This window comes from Anser brachyrhynchus (assembly GCF_964034855.1).
Source record: "Anser brachyrhynchus genome assembly, contig: SCAFFOLD_48, whole genome shotgun sequence".
Classification (NCBI taxonomy): domain Eukaryota; kingdom Metazoa; phylum Chordata; class Aves; order Anseriformes; family Anatidae; genus Anser; species Anser brachyrhynchus.
Window position 1 is genome coordinate 512,874 of NW_027664095.1, and position 16,005 is coordinate 528,878.

General features: G+C 48.8%; 1 protein-coding gene and 1 long non-coding RNA gene across 2 annotated transcripts; both read right to left on the reverse strand.

The window, feature by feature from the left end:
• Window positions 1-1,497: 1,497 nt before the first annotated feature.
• On the reverse strand, window positions 1,498-3,365 carry LOC308186333. Its single transcript, XR_013944018.1, has 4 exons — window positions 3,198-3,365; window positions 2,606-2,725; window positions 2,017-2,097; window positions 1,498-1,602 (listed from the first exon to the last, which is right to left on the reverse strand). It is a non-coding gene; the product is annotated as an uncharacterized lncRNA (long non-coding RNA).
• Window positions 3,366-14,373: 11,008 nt separating this feature from the next.
• LOC308186332 (small nuclear ribonucleoprotein E-like) lies at window positions 14,374-15,435 on the reverse strand (the record flags this gene model as incomplete). Its single annotated transcript, XM_080608487.1, has 3 exons — window positions 14,374-14,429; window positions 15,052-15,130; window positions 15,337-15,435. Coding segments are annotated over 3 exons (234 nt in total), but the record flags the coding sequence as incomplete, so codon positions are not given.
• Window positions 15,436-16,005: the final 570 nt, after the last annotated feature.

Consider the following 16,005-nt stretch of genomic DNA (forward strand, 5'->3'; position numbering starts at 1 on the left):
CAGCAAGCCCCCAGGCGCCGCCGAATACCAACCCCGGTGACCCCCGGCGGGACCGCGAGCGCCCCCGAGGACCCACTCCTGCTGACATCTGGTGGGACCCTGGGCACCCCCGAGGACCCACCCCGGTGACCCCCGGCAAGCCCCCGGGCACCTCTGTGGACCCACCCCGGTTACCCCCGGCAATCCCCCGGGCGCCCCCGAGGACCCACCCCGGTGACCCCCGGCAAGCACCCGGACGCCCCAGAGGACCTACCCTGGTGACCCCCGGCAAACCCCAGGCGCCCCTGAGGACCTATCCAGGTGACCCCCGGAGGGACCCCGGGCGCCCCCGAGGACCCACCCCGGTGACCCCCGGCGGGACCCTGGGCGCCCCGGAGGACCCACCCCGGTGACCCATGGCAAGTCCCCGGGCGCCCCCGAGGACCCACCCCGGTGACCCCCGGAGGGACCCCTGGCGCCCCCGAGGACCCACCCCGGTGACCCCCAGAGGGACCCCTGGTGCCCCCGAGGACCCACCCCGGAGACCCCCAACAAGCCCCGGGGCGCCCCCGAGGACATACCCCGGTGACCGCCGACAAGGCCCCGAGAGCCCCCGAGGACCCACCCCGGTGACCCCCGGCAGGCCCCCGGGAGCCCCCAAGGACGCACCCCGGTGACCCCCGGCGGCACCCCAGGAGCCCCGAGGACCCACCCCGGTGACCCCCGGCAAGCCCCCGGGCGCCCCCGAGGACCCAATCCCGGTGACCCCCGGCAAGCCCCCGGGCGCCTCCGAGGACCCTCCCCGGTGACCCCCGCCAAGCCCCCGGGCGCCTCTGAGGACCCACCCCGGTGAGCCCCGCCAAGCCCCAGGTGCCCCCTAGGACCCACTCCGGTAAACCCCGGCGGGACCCTGGGCGCCCCCGAGTACCCTCCCCGGTGACCTATGGCAAGCCCCCGGGCGTCTCCGAGGACCCACCCCGGTGACCCCCGGCGGGACCATGGGCGCCCCCGAGGACCCACCCCGGTGACCCCCGGCAAGCCCCCGGCCGCCTCCAATGACCCACCCCGGTGACCCCCGGCAAGCACCCGGGCACCCCCTTGGATCCACGCTGGTGACCCGCGGCAAGCCCACGTGCGTCCCCGAGGACCCACCCCGGTGACCCCCGGCAAGCCCCCGGGCACCCCCAAGGACCCATACCGGTGACCCCTGGAAAACCCCGGGCGCCCCCTAGGACCCACCCCAGTAACCACGGGCAAGCCCCCGGGCGCCCCCGAGGACCCACCCCGGTGACCCCCGCCGGGACCCCAGGCGCCCCCGAGCACCCACCCCGGTGACCCCCGGCAAGCCCCAGGCGCCCCCGAGTACAAACCCCGGTGACCCCCGGCAAGCCCCCAGGTGCCCCCGAGGACCCACCCCGGTGACCCCTGGCGGGACCCCGGGAGCTCCGGAGCTCCTGTTTTAACCTTCCAGTTTAGGAGGAATGAAATCAAAACAAAAGCATTAATTATTACCTTCCTCTGTAGACGGCGTCACAGTTCTCACCCCTGCCCGGACATTTTCCTTTTCCGGAGCAGGAAAAATCATAGAATCGACGGGAGGAAGAGAAGATCTTGAAGGACCTTCTGTTCAGAGCAAGCAAAACATAAGGAAGTTTACCAAACATAACAAACTATCGCAAAGAACACAGAACTTTAATTATCCGTTACTGTCAAACATACAGTGACCAGAGCATGTAAATAAGAGAGGTGACTAATTTGCCTCTGGTTGCCCTTGCAATTCCCATCTAGAATACCAGCTGGCTGAGAATCAGGTTGCTCGATGCCCCCAGCTAAAAATGGAAGTCTCTCCCTCAAGCAGCTCCCAGCCACCATCACCTGCCATTCTGAAGCCAATCAAATTTCACTTCTTTGGCAAATAGTTGGATTCACCAAAGCATAGCCAGCTACCCGGTATTACTGGAAGAATTTCTTTTTTAAAAAAGAACGTCAAACGGGATGAAGGTGAACAGGGTAAGAAAGTAGGGAATATTAACTCACCACCGTGTCTCTTAGTTTTTTCCTTCATTTTCTGCGATTTGATTTCTTCAAGTGTTTTTATTCCAAAATTCAGACCGTCCTCTGAAAACAGAAAACACTTAATGAGACTAAGGCTTAGAGGCACTCACTGAGGACCACAGATCCTCAGGCTTCTTAGTGCTCAGGAACTTTCAGAAGCATTTACAATAAACCCCGTCAACACTCCTCACAACTGAAAGAACCGTAGAATCAATGGCATTTTGCCCCTCCTTTCCCCCTTCAGGGTAAAAATTGTAGTTTTAATTTTAATCCATTGACACGATATTAGATCCCTCTATCGTTAGATATGGCTTTCAACAGTGGTTGCCAGGCTGCACGTGCAGCCATTTAAACTCCATGCTGTGGCCCTGTTTTGTTCTCCAAAAGGAAAGAAAAGCAGTTCAACTTTCTGACCCAATGGGCACATGATGCTATTAGGGAGAAATGAGATCATGGAAATAACCGAGTCCATTCAGCACCCCTACATTCTGTTGTGTTTTTACGCCACATTGCTTTCGAGTTCATTGGCAAGTTCTCCTTCCGATTTATCCTACTACAGGTGCCGGAATACCTTGCTTAGCAGTAGTAGCACTGGCTTTCCGAGTGGAAATCATCCGTAATCCATTTTGGCCTTCCTCAGCTGGTTGCTGGATGGGAGTTTTAGTTTCTTCTCCTGCCTCAGAAAGCTGGTCTGAAGGGGAAAAATCTGTTCAGCTATGCATAGACCAGATTGTTCATGATTATGTAGCTCATGCGATGACACTCCAGTCCATGGCTCATATAAAAAAGCTTTTTTTTTCTTTTTTTTTAATACAGCTACGCTGACCTGATGAACTCGTAAGGAGACTACACTAGGACAAAACATCTCGGACTCTAGATTCTCTCTGCAGCTTTAACTACTACACAACATATTACTCTTCAGACAGAAGAAAAAGGAATTTCCCTCCTACTTTCACATAGAGCTTTACACAACAGACCAGCTAAAGCCAAGAGTGGTTCTAAGCTTTCCTCCAGCATTTCAGGTTCTGTCCACTGACCGCCAGACAAAGCCACCAGCGAGCTGACCAGACTGCCTGCCCTATCGCTAGTCAGACCTCAGCTCATCTGTGATTTATACATTCATTTACAGCACAAAGTCCTTCCAAGAACCAAAGCATGCTCACCATCGTCATCTTCATCATCATCTGCAGCATTGATTACAACTGGAGGGTGTGTAGGGCTTGGGACATTTTCCGAGTTTTCCACTTTCGTCACCCCCCTTAGCTATGGAGAGGCATTGGACTGGACAGAAAGTTTGTTTTGCTGCAGTGACATCTGAGCCACTTTCAAATCATCGTGATTTGATACACTTGGCAGTGTAGCTAGAGGAAGAGGAGGATCATCAGTAACATGGCAGTTTAAAACTTTGGCCACAATGCACGAAGAGCATTGGTAGGTAAGGCAGATAACCTGCACAGGCAATGAATGCAGCATCTCCTTTTGCCCATCCCGCCACTGTTTACACCGTGAACAATGACTTGCCTTCAAACAACAACACATCTCCCTGCCACCCAGCAGAAGATGAAACAACAGAAAGCAAACTGCAAGGCAAATATCACACAAAGCAGAGAGAAGCTGAGCATGAAAGCAGAAAACAAATACCAGCAGTACACCAGCAGGACACTCGGTTTAGCTGACCACCTAGGACTGCAGACCTTTTCCTGCACTCACAAATGAACGGGTACCTGATGTCTCCTACAGTATTGGCACCCACTAAGGAATATTCAAAATTAATTCCTCAATACTTAAAGAAAAAGGACCTAAACTCACTCTAACGAAGACTCCATCGATGTAACGTCCCTTTGCGTGATGAAAAGCACAGTTGGCTTTCTGACAGCCTACTGGCTGCTTCTCCCAGTAGCAGGGAATCTCACTGCGCTTTTTCTGAAGACAGAAAGAAAGACAAGCTCGTGATAACATGCACCTAAGGTTTGCAAAGAGATGCACAGTTCCAGGTCACGACAGCGATAGGGCTGTCACAATACAGTGCTGAAACATCATTCCAAAGGTCAGTTTATCACTCAAGTATAGTATTTCCGGGCATATTCACAAAGTTTGCAGAAGCTGTAACCACTATGCACGTTTAGCTTTGTCATCATTCAGTTTGAGAAGACAGGCACTCTCAGACATCAGTTTAGGGTGGGTTAAACTAATACACCTAGGATTATACTAGGATTATTCAGAGGGAAAAAGAACATCTTAAATTGCCTAGGTTAACTCTATCCAGAACTACTTCTTGGAGACGTCGTTCTTCTGCACCTTTAACTTTCCCCACTGCTTCCTAGCCCAGGCAGCTAGAACAGCATTATCTGAAGGACTCCGGGACACAAGAGACCTGATAGATCATTATCAAGCCTGCTCTCAGGAGGCTAGTACAGCCTGTTTATTACCCCCCTGCTCCAGCAGGTTTTAGCAGTCTAGTTAGCAGTTATTCTGCATCTGTTGAGAAAATACTGTCGGCATCTAATAAAAGAAAATCTTGCTAAGACGTACCTAAGGCATTGATTTTATTTCCCTCTCCTTCCTCCCACCCCCTCTCCTGGTAACAGAAACCAGTGTCATTTCAAAGCAAATGAATCTGTCCTGCAAAAGCACAATCAGCACACCTACGGCACTGAAAAATGCTTTTGTTGATTTATTTTGAGAACACATCTTTAGGCACTCACATCAATTTCCATGTGTCTGAATCATTCAGGCAGACATTCCTGAAACAACGACCCTCCTGCCACAGCGTGCAGACCGTCTCGTTCCCCAGAGCAGCTTCGCAGTGGCGGAAGGAACAGTTGTCTCCCTGTAACCAAAAGGAAACCAACAAGGAAAATATAGTACAGCCTCAAAAACGTCCGTGCTACTGCCTCAGGTTGCTACAATTGAATTCACAATCTAGCTGCTTATCACGTTAACCTTAAAAAAAAGAAACCTTAAAACCCTAACACCTTGTTAGAAACACTCTGTAACCAATACCATAGGCTCAGGCAAGGATCTCAGTGAAGTAGCATTTTTATTCACGATTGCAATGGCAGGCGTCCCACAAGCCACCTACTAGTTCCCTAACACAGTTTATATACATTTTTTTTTTTCCTCTCGGTGACCAGGACCCTCCCCTGTTTCCCCATTGACTGGGTAATCCAGGTTCACAATCTATCCGGTGCTTCACAGAAAATACACAGCTGCTGGCCTGTTACAAGTCAATTTTCTTTTTTTCTTGACTGTTTTCCTCTTTGAGGTGGTAATGTTTCTTACACCGTGATTTCTACCCAATTGCTCTAAGGATTCTGGTTGTCTGCATTTTACAAGGTTGTCTGTTAAGCTTTCTTATCACTGTGAGCATATCTCAATACCACCTTCCTTCCCTCTAAACGATGTAACTGTGCAAAAATATTTTTATTCCCACAACCTCGATCCCCTTACCTATCCTCTTACCTATCCCCTTACCCTATCCACACCTGGATGCAGACCCCAACTGTCCACAAGCAGCTCCCAACCCCCCCCCCCCCATGAACTGGACCCCACCCCACCCAGATGCAGGCCCCAGGTCCCGGCCCCAGCCCCAACCCCCCAGACGCAGGCCCCAAAGGTGTACAACCAGCTCCCACCACCCCCCTCAAAGGGAGGCCCCAAAGCCCGCCAGAGGACCCTAGAGTGTACAAGCAGCTCCCAACCCCCCCGGCACAGACTCCAACCCCCCCCCCAAACACAGGCCCCAAAGGCATACAAGCAACTCCCCACCCTCCCCAGAGGCAGGCCCCAAAGGTGTACAAACAGCCGCAACCCCCCCCAAGACCCAGACCCTTACAGTGTACAAGCAGCTCCCAACTCCCCCAACGTGGCCACCTACAGCAGACAAGCACCTGTCACCCCCCCCCCCCCCCAGCTGCAGACCCCAAAGGTGTAGAAGCAGCTACAAACCCTGCACAAGGCAGGACCCTACAGTGTACAAGCAGCTCCGAAGCACCCCCCAGATGCAAGTCCCAAAGGTGTACAAGCAGCTCCCAACCCCCTCCAGATGCAGATCCCTATATTGTACAAGCAGCTCCCAACACCCCCCCAAATGCAAGCCCCTACTGTGTACAAGCAGCTCAGTGCACTGTGTACAAGCACCACAGGTCACCGGGGTGGGTTCTATGCTGCGCCCGGGGGCCCTCCGGGGGTCACAGGGGTGGGTCCTATGGGGCCCAGAATCTATCAGACTTCAGAATCTATCTGGTTATCACGTTAACCAAAGACCATTCTGCTTCCTCCTCCTACTCTACCCCTTCGTGAAAAAAATGGAAAAAAAAAGCCTGAAAATGGAGTCACTTCTTAAAAAAACACCTGATCATACGTGCAAGGCAATGATCAACTATGGCTACCAGTAACTGCTACAGAACGCAGTATGACGCGTTAAATAGCATGTTCCAGTCACTGTGGGTCTTCGAGTTCACCTACCTGGACAACCTCAGCAAAGTTATCGATCTTCAAAGACTTCCAGTGAACTTCTCCTGGAGGCCGAACCAACACTGAATCCGTGAATTAATGATAAAGGGGTAGGAAGAATTTGCCTCCTCACTTTGCCAAGGGAGCCTCTCATCCACAATTCAAACATAGGATGTGCTTTTAAACAGCTTATAACTAATGGAGGAAGCAAGTCCATTTGAATACTCTCTCAGACTGGAGACAGCCAGGGTTAGTTAGCTCTTCAAAAAATAAAAACCAAAAAAAAAAAACCCAACAAAACAAAACAAAAACAAAAAAAAACAGCGCATTTAGAGATGAACTCGTGATTCAAAGTGGCTGCAAAAATGAGGATCCATCTTCCACAGCCGGACAATTTAACTTTTTTTTTTTTTTTTTAATTTAAAATTCAGTATGTTCCAATCTCTGGTCTTCAAGATTTCTTCACCTATTAAGAAAAGACAAAAACCTTTCCCCGTCTTTATTACCTGTACAGCAAAAAATGCACCAGTGCATATAAATACACAAATGTGCATACGCATACACACATATGTGTTTAGACACACACGAGGAGTGAGTGATAGAAAGTTAGCGAGAGCGACAGTGGAAATCAGAATTTTTGCCTTTTTGATGCAGAGAGCGCGTAAAAACTCTCTCATTTTGAGGGAGCTAGAAAAAAATGGAGGATCTACAAAATATTTTGATGAGTATGCCTTCGAGGCCAATGCTTTATAACATGAATGATCTGGGGGCCAACACACAAATATGCATACATATGTACATGCATACAGGATAAACATATCTATACACACAAGCGTGCACAGTATATGTTGTATGGTATCCATATCGAGAACAACTCGTAGCCCTGATCAGACACGTAGAGTTGCAATCAATTAACAGCAGGAAGACAGCAGACCAAGGATACAGCAAGCTTTGAGAGGCAGGGCAATGCTCACTTTGCCAGTGGCATGGCTGCATGATACCAAGAATTTTGAATTAGTTTGATTTTTTGGAAGCAATTTGTTTTCTTTCTGCGCTGTAGCAAATACCGCAGGTTTGCCATCACGTGCTGTTCCCTAATCCATATATCCGTCATCATCCATTGCTGCAAGATCATGAAAGGTTAGAAAAGATGACTTAGGTCCAATTTAACAGCCAATGATTTTTCAATGACCAGAGCTGCAACAGATTTTATTTAGCCGCAAGCAGGTTTTTTTTTTCTGATGTGAAGTCAGATATTTTGATTTTTTTTTTTTTAAGACACTAAATGTCATAAAACCTGCAACCAGACCAGATAAAGTTCAAATTAGAGTGATTCTGAATCCTTTCATTAAAATGCTGCACATTTCTGTGCAAATTATTTCGGACTCTTCTGGACAAAAGCGGATGAAATAGTTCTTACAAATTAATAATAAAAGGTTGGAACCTTTTACTCACACAAACACTAGTGAATTTTCCAGGAAATATTTTTTTGGCAGGGAATTTTCCCAAATCTAAAGTAAAGAGAGGAAAAGTTGGGTTCTCATATTAGGTATTGGTTTTGACTGCTTGACAAAGGGAATAAAAACAGAAGTTAAGTGCAAGGTTTCCTTCTCTTCTTTAGTATCGACAGGAATCGTCACTTCTGACCTTTAGCACCTTCAGAAACACACTTAGTGCCATGCAGGTTCCTCTGCATCTACTTCTAAAAATTACTGGTGCTCCTTAGCATGGAAGTTGGACTTGAAATCTTTTCCAGACTGAGCTCTTTTGAATGCCCAAGGAGCTCATCATTTTGCTTGTTGCCTTCCATTTTCCTGAAGAGACCCAGAACGCTGTTCAGGATATGAACGGATCTGGTCTAAGGAATGGGAAGAAAGCAAAAACCAAGGATACCTCACAGCCCTAAATGCCATAAAAGCAGTCTCATTTTAAAAAAGATCTCAAAAGCTTTTTTTTTTTTTTTTTAACTGACATCTGCCAATATGGCGATCCAAGTGCTGAACAGAAACCAACTGAACTAGCCCCTGAAAGCCTGAATAAAAATGAGTAACTCTGGTGCACTCAGCAGGTCTGTAATTGAAGTTGGCAAGATTTTTAGATTTCTTTTTTCTCCAGGGTGCTAGTAAAGTTTTTGCGTTACGAGATTTTGAACTCTTTTTGTACAAAAGAATTACAGATGCACTACAGTCACGGTAGCTGGGGGTCTGGAAATACATGCCAACAAGTATCATAAACCATGCCTTTGCTGAAGGAAGATAAATAGTCCAAAGAAAATCTGTCTGGTTTGTTTTACAGGCTTGTCTTTCTCAGTATGGAACAAACTGACCTCCCTGGTCTAACTTTCCAGTTGGCTATTCTGCCTTTGTCCTGGAGAGAAGAGCAAGAAGGGAACAAAATATTTTTGCACTCCAAAGAATGCATTAGAGAAGGATTATCACACCTACCTAAGGGTACTTTCTTGTTTGTTTATAAAGCATAAAGTATTTCTCTTGGACAGTCTCTGTTGCTGGCCTGTTTTGTGCCTTCCATTTATAATAAAGATATTAAAGATGCTTACCCCGTTTCGGATTTTTTGTTTTGTTTTTTTTTAGAACAGTGTAAGCGGACAGTCGGATGACAAGCAAGAAAGAACACCATAAACTCCTTGCTCTGACCCTGCTTTTTAATCACCCAGCATCGCCCTGGCTGCAAAACAGTCCCCGCTGATTTACCTGCTTGTTAAAGCACCCCACGGGCTGAAAGTGTTGTGTGCTAGGTGTCAAATTATATTTAACGGTGCATAGGTAAACCATTCATCTTCCCATGGTCGAAGCACAGAACAGGCCAAGACGATGTGCTCAGATCTGAGCACGCCACTCTGCAGAGAATCAGTTTCAAGCCTAAGATGTTTCGCCCATCTCCCAGGCCCAGAGCGACAGCGACACCTTTACTCTGAAAGTCTGTGTTCTGCAAAGCCAGGAGGTGACCAATGACTCGACTGAGCGGTCTCCCCCAGCCACAAATGTCACAACCATGAGACACCTGGGACCACTGGAACGAGCTGCGAATAGCCCCGTTCTCCCTCCCAGGAAGAGCTGCTCCATCTTCTGCTCTTCTAAAGAGCCCTTAACATATCAAAGGAAGAGAGAGGTCCACAGAGCGGCTATTTCCTGCTTCCAGAGATCCTGTGCAAGACGGTTCTTGTGCTGCAGTTCCTGAAGAATTTCATGTGCATTAGCAGAACGAGAAAGTAAAGCTCTTAAGCAATTGCTAACCTGTTCTCAGTGCTCACAAGTCCCAAATCACTAATTTTACAGTACATATAAACCATGGCAGCTGGCACCTAGCACTGCACACGTTGGCAGTGTCGTCAGGAGCTAGAAAGTCAGGGGTGAGGGGATTAAGGGAAAACCACACATCAGTTTAGTAACTTGGCTCTCGTAGGATACTTCCTACTGCAGGAGTTTTAGCAAAGCCACTCAGAGGGACCTGCTGGTTAATTAAAATAGGACTTCTGCTGGAGCAGAAGATGGGAACCAACTGCATACTGCCAGTCTGTATCGACTTCCAATAAGACAGCGTTGGAAAAAGGTGCCTTCAACCGTCAGTAGCACAATAGCTCTGGTGATGTGTTAATTAAGGGCACTCTTACAGCTGAGTTTCTTCATAGCAGTATGTAGTTGAGAGTGTCCGAGTTTCCCAGGTAAGATTTATGTTTTCTCCTACCAAGCACCAGCTCAGTATGCAATGCTGTGTTAATAACACCCAAGCATGTAGATGTTAAACTGTAACTGCTTTTAAACCTATTTGTTGGTAAGAAAAGAGCTCAGTACACCACCTTCACAGGGCAAAAATCCACATGGAAGAGCAGAAAAACCCAGAAGAGCTTCCTGAACTTCACGTTACCAACAGCACCATCGGATTTAGATCCTGGCCTGGTGTTGTGGTTTAACCCGGCTGGCAGCTAAACACCACACAGCCGTTCGCTCACCCTCCCCCCTCCCTCTCTGGGATGGGGGAGAGAAACGGGAAAGTGAAGCCGGTGAGTTGAGATAAAGACAGTTTATTAAGACAGGAATATAATAATATAAGGAATATAAGGAATATAATAATAACAATAATAATAATAATAGTGATAATGATAATAGTATTAACAATAATAATGTGTAAGAAACAAGTGATGCACAATGCAATTGCTCACCACCCGCTGACCGATGCCCAGCCTATTCCCGAGCAGCCGGCCCCCCCACCCCGGCCAGCCACCCCTATATATTGTTTAGCATGACGCCAGATGGTATGGAATACCCCTTTGGCCGGTTTGGGTCAGCTGTCCTGGGTCTGTCCCCTCCCAGCTCCTGCTGCACCCCCAGCCTGCTCGCTGGCAGGACAGAGCGAGAAGCCGAAAAGTCCTTGGCCTGGTGTAAACACTGCTCTGCAGCAATTAAAACATCAGCATGTTATCAGCGCTCTTCTCATCCTAATCCAAAACATAGCACCCTACCAGCTACTATGAGCTACTTAACTCTGTCCTAACTGGAACCAGGACACCTGGCATCCAGGATGCACGGCCTGCAAGCACTGCTGCGATGTGGAAGTGCCAAGGCAGGTTTTTGGCCTGCCCTAAAACACTTTTTTTTTTTTTTAACCAACAATACAAAGAGTGTGCCAGGTATGCTGTAATGCCAGTGTGCCAGGTCAATAGAGGATATCCAAACAACAGAGGCGCTTGTCCTAATTTCTGGCGTGAAAACACTTTTACAGCATTCTTTTCACAAAGAAACCCCTCTCTAGCTTCTGCAATGCTCCAGGACCTGCTGCAGCTGCAGCGGCTGCGCTGGTACAACCCGCATCTTTGACAAATCTTTTCAACGGTTCTGCTTTACCTCGGCACAGTTGAGGTCACTCCTCTTCCTCTTCCAGCTGAGGAAGCAGCTTGCGGGCTCTGCCACACGGTCGGTGCAGAAGCGAAAGCTGGGAACACAGCAGTCAAACTCTCACTGCTAACGAAGCCACCAGGGCAGAGGGCTGACACAGACCCGCCAGAGGCGAACCGTACCTGCTCTCCCTCCCGGCTGCGAGGCTCGCCACAGCAGCCCCGACCCGAAGCGCTCACAATGCTTTGCTTGGTGATGTCACCGATGAGTCAGAGTCCCCAGATGAGCATCTGCCTTGCCACTCTTTAATGTTGGTGTTGTTTTTTGGTTGGTTGCTTGCTTGCTTTTGAAACTTATGTAGGTTATGGTAAACCTTCAGGTAAACCACAGATCAATGGGGAAGAAGTCCCACACGAGGGAAGGCCGTGCATTTCTTCCAGGCAATGGCGCATGCTTTAACATGCTGCATTCGACAAAGAAGCTCTCTCCATTTTGCGCAGTGGCAACAGGCACGACTGCAACACACGCACGTGTAGGCAGCACCTGCAGGTCCCAAACCGTTAACCAATTTTTAGATAGCACCAATTTTTTATGTAGTGGCTTTCCGTTCATCCATAACCCCTTTTTTCCTTTCTTTGTATCGGGTGGCTCTCCTCCATTGTTCTCTCTGTCATTTTCCTCCCCAGTGTCTGAGCAGGCACTGGGAATCGTTTCCAGAGGAAGGGTACTGCAGAAGCTACAACCTTTACTCTCAGGGAAAAGAGAGTATGTGAAAGAATACATACTTCCTTTCTTTTCCTTTTTTTTTTTTTAAGTCTCTGAAATCAACGCTGCGGCTTGGCAGCAAATAACTATGGGAGTAATGATGATTCCTCATCCTCACTGTAACGTTGTAGTTAATGTCATAAAGAAGCAATTTCCCCAGGCAGTGGCCATTTGAGATGGGAAGGGGCAGTAAGAGGAAGTTTTCCTTAGACTAGCTCTTCCCCCAGAACACCTCGCCATCCAGCAACAAATTCAATTCACCTGCTCCGCCTGATCAGTCAAACGTGCGTCCGACTCCAGGACACGCCACAGTGGTGGTTCTGACGTGCTTTGAGAATCACCTATCCGCAGAATATCTCGGGTTTGTACACTCAAATAACGCAGTCTTTTCGAAATAAGGCCCAGAGCTCACACTCCGAGTGCAGCCTAACAGCACCAGAGGGCCGGTAGGCTAAACATTCCCATCCTGGCAACAGGACTGACCCGGGCAACAGTAAGCATCCCTTCTGCACTTTCATCGTGAACATCAGCATAAGGAAACAGAGACCTCCTCGATCCAAGGTTTAAGAAACAAACACCAAGGTCACCCAAGCGGGTTGTTTTCAGCAAACTAACAGAGAAATTAAGGTGACAACCGCGTGCATCCAGAGTTAGTCAGATCCCGAAGGCAGTTCCTTTGGGAAACGCAGGAGCAGCGCGCCAGATGACGGCTACCTTACAGCGCACCCCTCAGAGGCACTGCTACGAAAGGAAGGCAGAAGGTTGGAACTCAAAATAACTCGCAAGGCGCCCGTTAAGGGGGAAGCTTTAATTTCCTGAGCAGAACCTCCCCCCTGAAGGCAGCCCAGGGACTCTTTGCTTCCCTAGGGAGACGGCAGGGACGGGGCAGGGCGGTGGGACGGAGGGACAGAGGGCCAGACGGACGGACAGACAGCCAGATGGATGGATAGACGGCCAGACGGACGGCCAGATGGCCCAAAAGGCCTGAGCAAGGGCTGAGGAGCAGCAGGGTAGGGCAGGGCAAGTGAACGTCTGCTTTGACACTCCTGACGTATTACTTCTCGGAGCGGCAGAACTGCGCTGGGTAGGCCCCACAGCAAGACTCGTATTTCTGTCCTTCCCTTTCAGGAAAGGATCTCCCACTTTGAATTTATTAATTTTCACGATGATGATACACAAATGGAAGTTTTGAAAAACTGAATGCTGATTAACAGATTTGTAGCACAGCCTGTGCATCAAAATTCATTTCTCTCCATTCAGGTAATCTTAGTTTCTGAGTTACAGTTACAGTCAAAATTTTTCTTCTTTGTTTTTTTTTTTTTTCTTTTGTGATCAGAAAATGAGGGGACTGGTTGTCCCAAGTCAGCCAGGGAACTTATCTTTGGTCGATGCACCAAGCAACTCAGCTCTCTTGGGGAAACTTAAATAGAACAGACAGATCTCCAAACGGATAAAAAAAATAAATCAAATGATAAACACCCAACCGACACATCTGATACCCCAGCTTATTGAACAGCACATGGGTTTAATCTACAGGCTCTGTCCAAAGCAGCAAGAAGTGACAGATTTAATCCAAACCAGTTGCCCGCTCTCACTCTCTGATCTGGAGATGTTATTTGACAAGCATGCATAGCAGTAACACTTGTAAACGCTGGGTTACTGCACCACAGCCCCAAATCCCTCACAGGCCCACTAAGATACTCTTACCGATTGATCCACAATAAACACTCCCAAAAAGATTCTCAACAAGCTAAACCCTGTTTAGAAAGAATCTGAGGAACCTGTCACTGCGGCAACAAAGGGCTGCAATTGCATGCAAAATCTCCAACACCCTCCTTAGCACCCTGCTAGCTCAAGGACTGTGTGGGGCTTCCGTGCCCTGAACGAGTCCACCCTGGCCACATAATGCAGATGTAATGGTCAAGAAAGCACATAGCGTTATCGAAACTTATCAGATCCACAGCTAAACGAAAAGCCCACGCTTCTATATTTCTCCTCCTTCTCCATTCACGGAAGGAAGAGACTGAAAACAAGCAGATTAGTGGTTTACATTTACAGTTAATGTGAAAAATGTTTATTTGTGAAATACATCACGTATTGTTTCAAGCTACAAAAAACTCTCTCCCACAAAGGAAGGACTTTTGTCCTCAGCATGCAACCCCAGTTACTATCTACCCCAACTTCCTATCTACCAGCGGGCCGCGTTCCCCTGGCACTCAGTCACTCCGCAGCACGGCAGCCACCTTTGTTCTAAGGATGGCAAATTCTACTTAGAAACGCTCTGTGGAAGAGTGATGTTGTCCCCTTTTAACATGATCCGGCCTGCAGCAAAGAGAAGGGAAAGAGGGGATTAGAGAGAGCCCAGAATCCGAGAATAATCTCATGTTTTCAGAAAGTATTTTGTGTGGTTGAGCAGGGTTTTGCCCATCACGCAGAGTCCTGTTCCTGCCAGCTGCCCCACACTCACAAGTCCCACGCCAGCCACCGTCCCCGTTCCAGCAGCACGCTCTCCCTGCTGAAAACCCCAGCACTGGGCGCACATCGTTGCTTCTGTCCACCAGCAGGTGGTAAATAAACACTGCCGCTACCGTGGCTCCCGGCTTTGACTCAGAGATCACAGCAAGTGTGAGAATCGCCCAGGGCCACCGGCTTTAGATGCAGCTGAAAGGAGCTGTGACCAGACTCCTCCAGCCAGTGCAGGCCGCCTGGTATTACACGTTTCAAAGACCAGAACTGGCCTCAGGCAGGGACAGATTCTCCTTCATCCAGCAAAATCAGCAGCTCAAAACTCATCAGGGACAGAGATGTAGCCAGTAATTGCTCACGGAACTTCAACATCAAGGCTCGTCACATGGTTGGTACCTCTCAGTGCTGCTACCTAGAAGGCTCACCCGGGCAGGTTTCAGACCGCGCGTCACTCGGGTTGCACAGACACACGACATACCCAGCTGTTTCCTTGATTTTGTCTTGGAGTGAATCTCCTCTGCGTCGTCCAGCACCGAATTCATGTACTCGTCAAAGCCCTAGAAAGCAGCAACAGTGGCAATTAGTTCAGCAACAACACAAACCATCATCAGCTTTGCTGACCCAGGCTGGACAATGAAGACTAATTGTTAGAGAAGTACGAATTTTTTTTCCCTTGTGCTAGTTTTTCTTGACAAGAGAAAATAGGATTGTGAATGAGGGAAAACAAACTAACGACGTAACGCGGGGTCGTGCTGATACTCACGATGATGCAGCCTTCTATCCGCATGTTCACTTGCTCGTAAAGCCACTCCTGGATCCTCGACAGTGGCAACAGGCACGACTGCAACTGTCCTGGTTCCAGTTAGGACAGAGTTAATTTTTCCTCATAGTAGCTGGTAGGGTGCTATGTTTTGGATTAGGATGAGAAGAGCGCTGATAACATGCTGATGTTTTAATTGTTGCAGAGCAGTGTTTACACCAGGCCAAGGACTTTTCGGCTTCTCGCTCTGTCCTGCCAGCGAGCAGGCTGGGGGTGCAGCAGGAGCTGGGAGGGGACAGACCCAGGACAGCTGACCCAAACCGGCCAAAGGGGTATTCCATACCATCTGGCGTCATGCTAAACAATATATAGGGGTGGCTGGCCGGGGTGGGGGGCCGGGCTGCTCGGGGATAGGCTGGGCATCGGTCAGCGGGTGGTGAGCAATTGCATTGTGCATCACTTGTTTCTTACACATTATTATTATTAATACTATTATCATTATCACTATTATTATTATTGTTATTATTATTTTCCTGTCTTAATAAACTGTCTTTATCTCAACTCACCGGCTTCACTTTCCCGTTTCTCTCCCCCATCCCAGAGAGGGAGGGGGGAGGGTGAGCGAACGGCTGTGTGGTGTTTAGCTGCCAGCCGGGTTAAACCACAACAGCC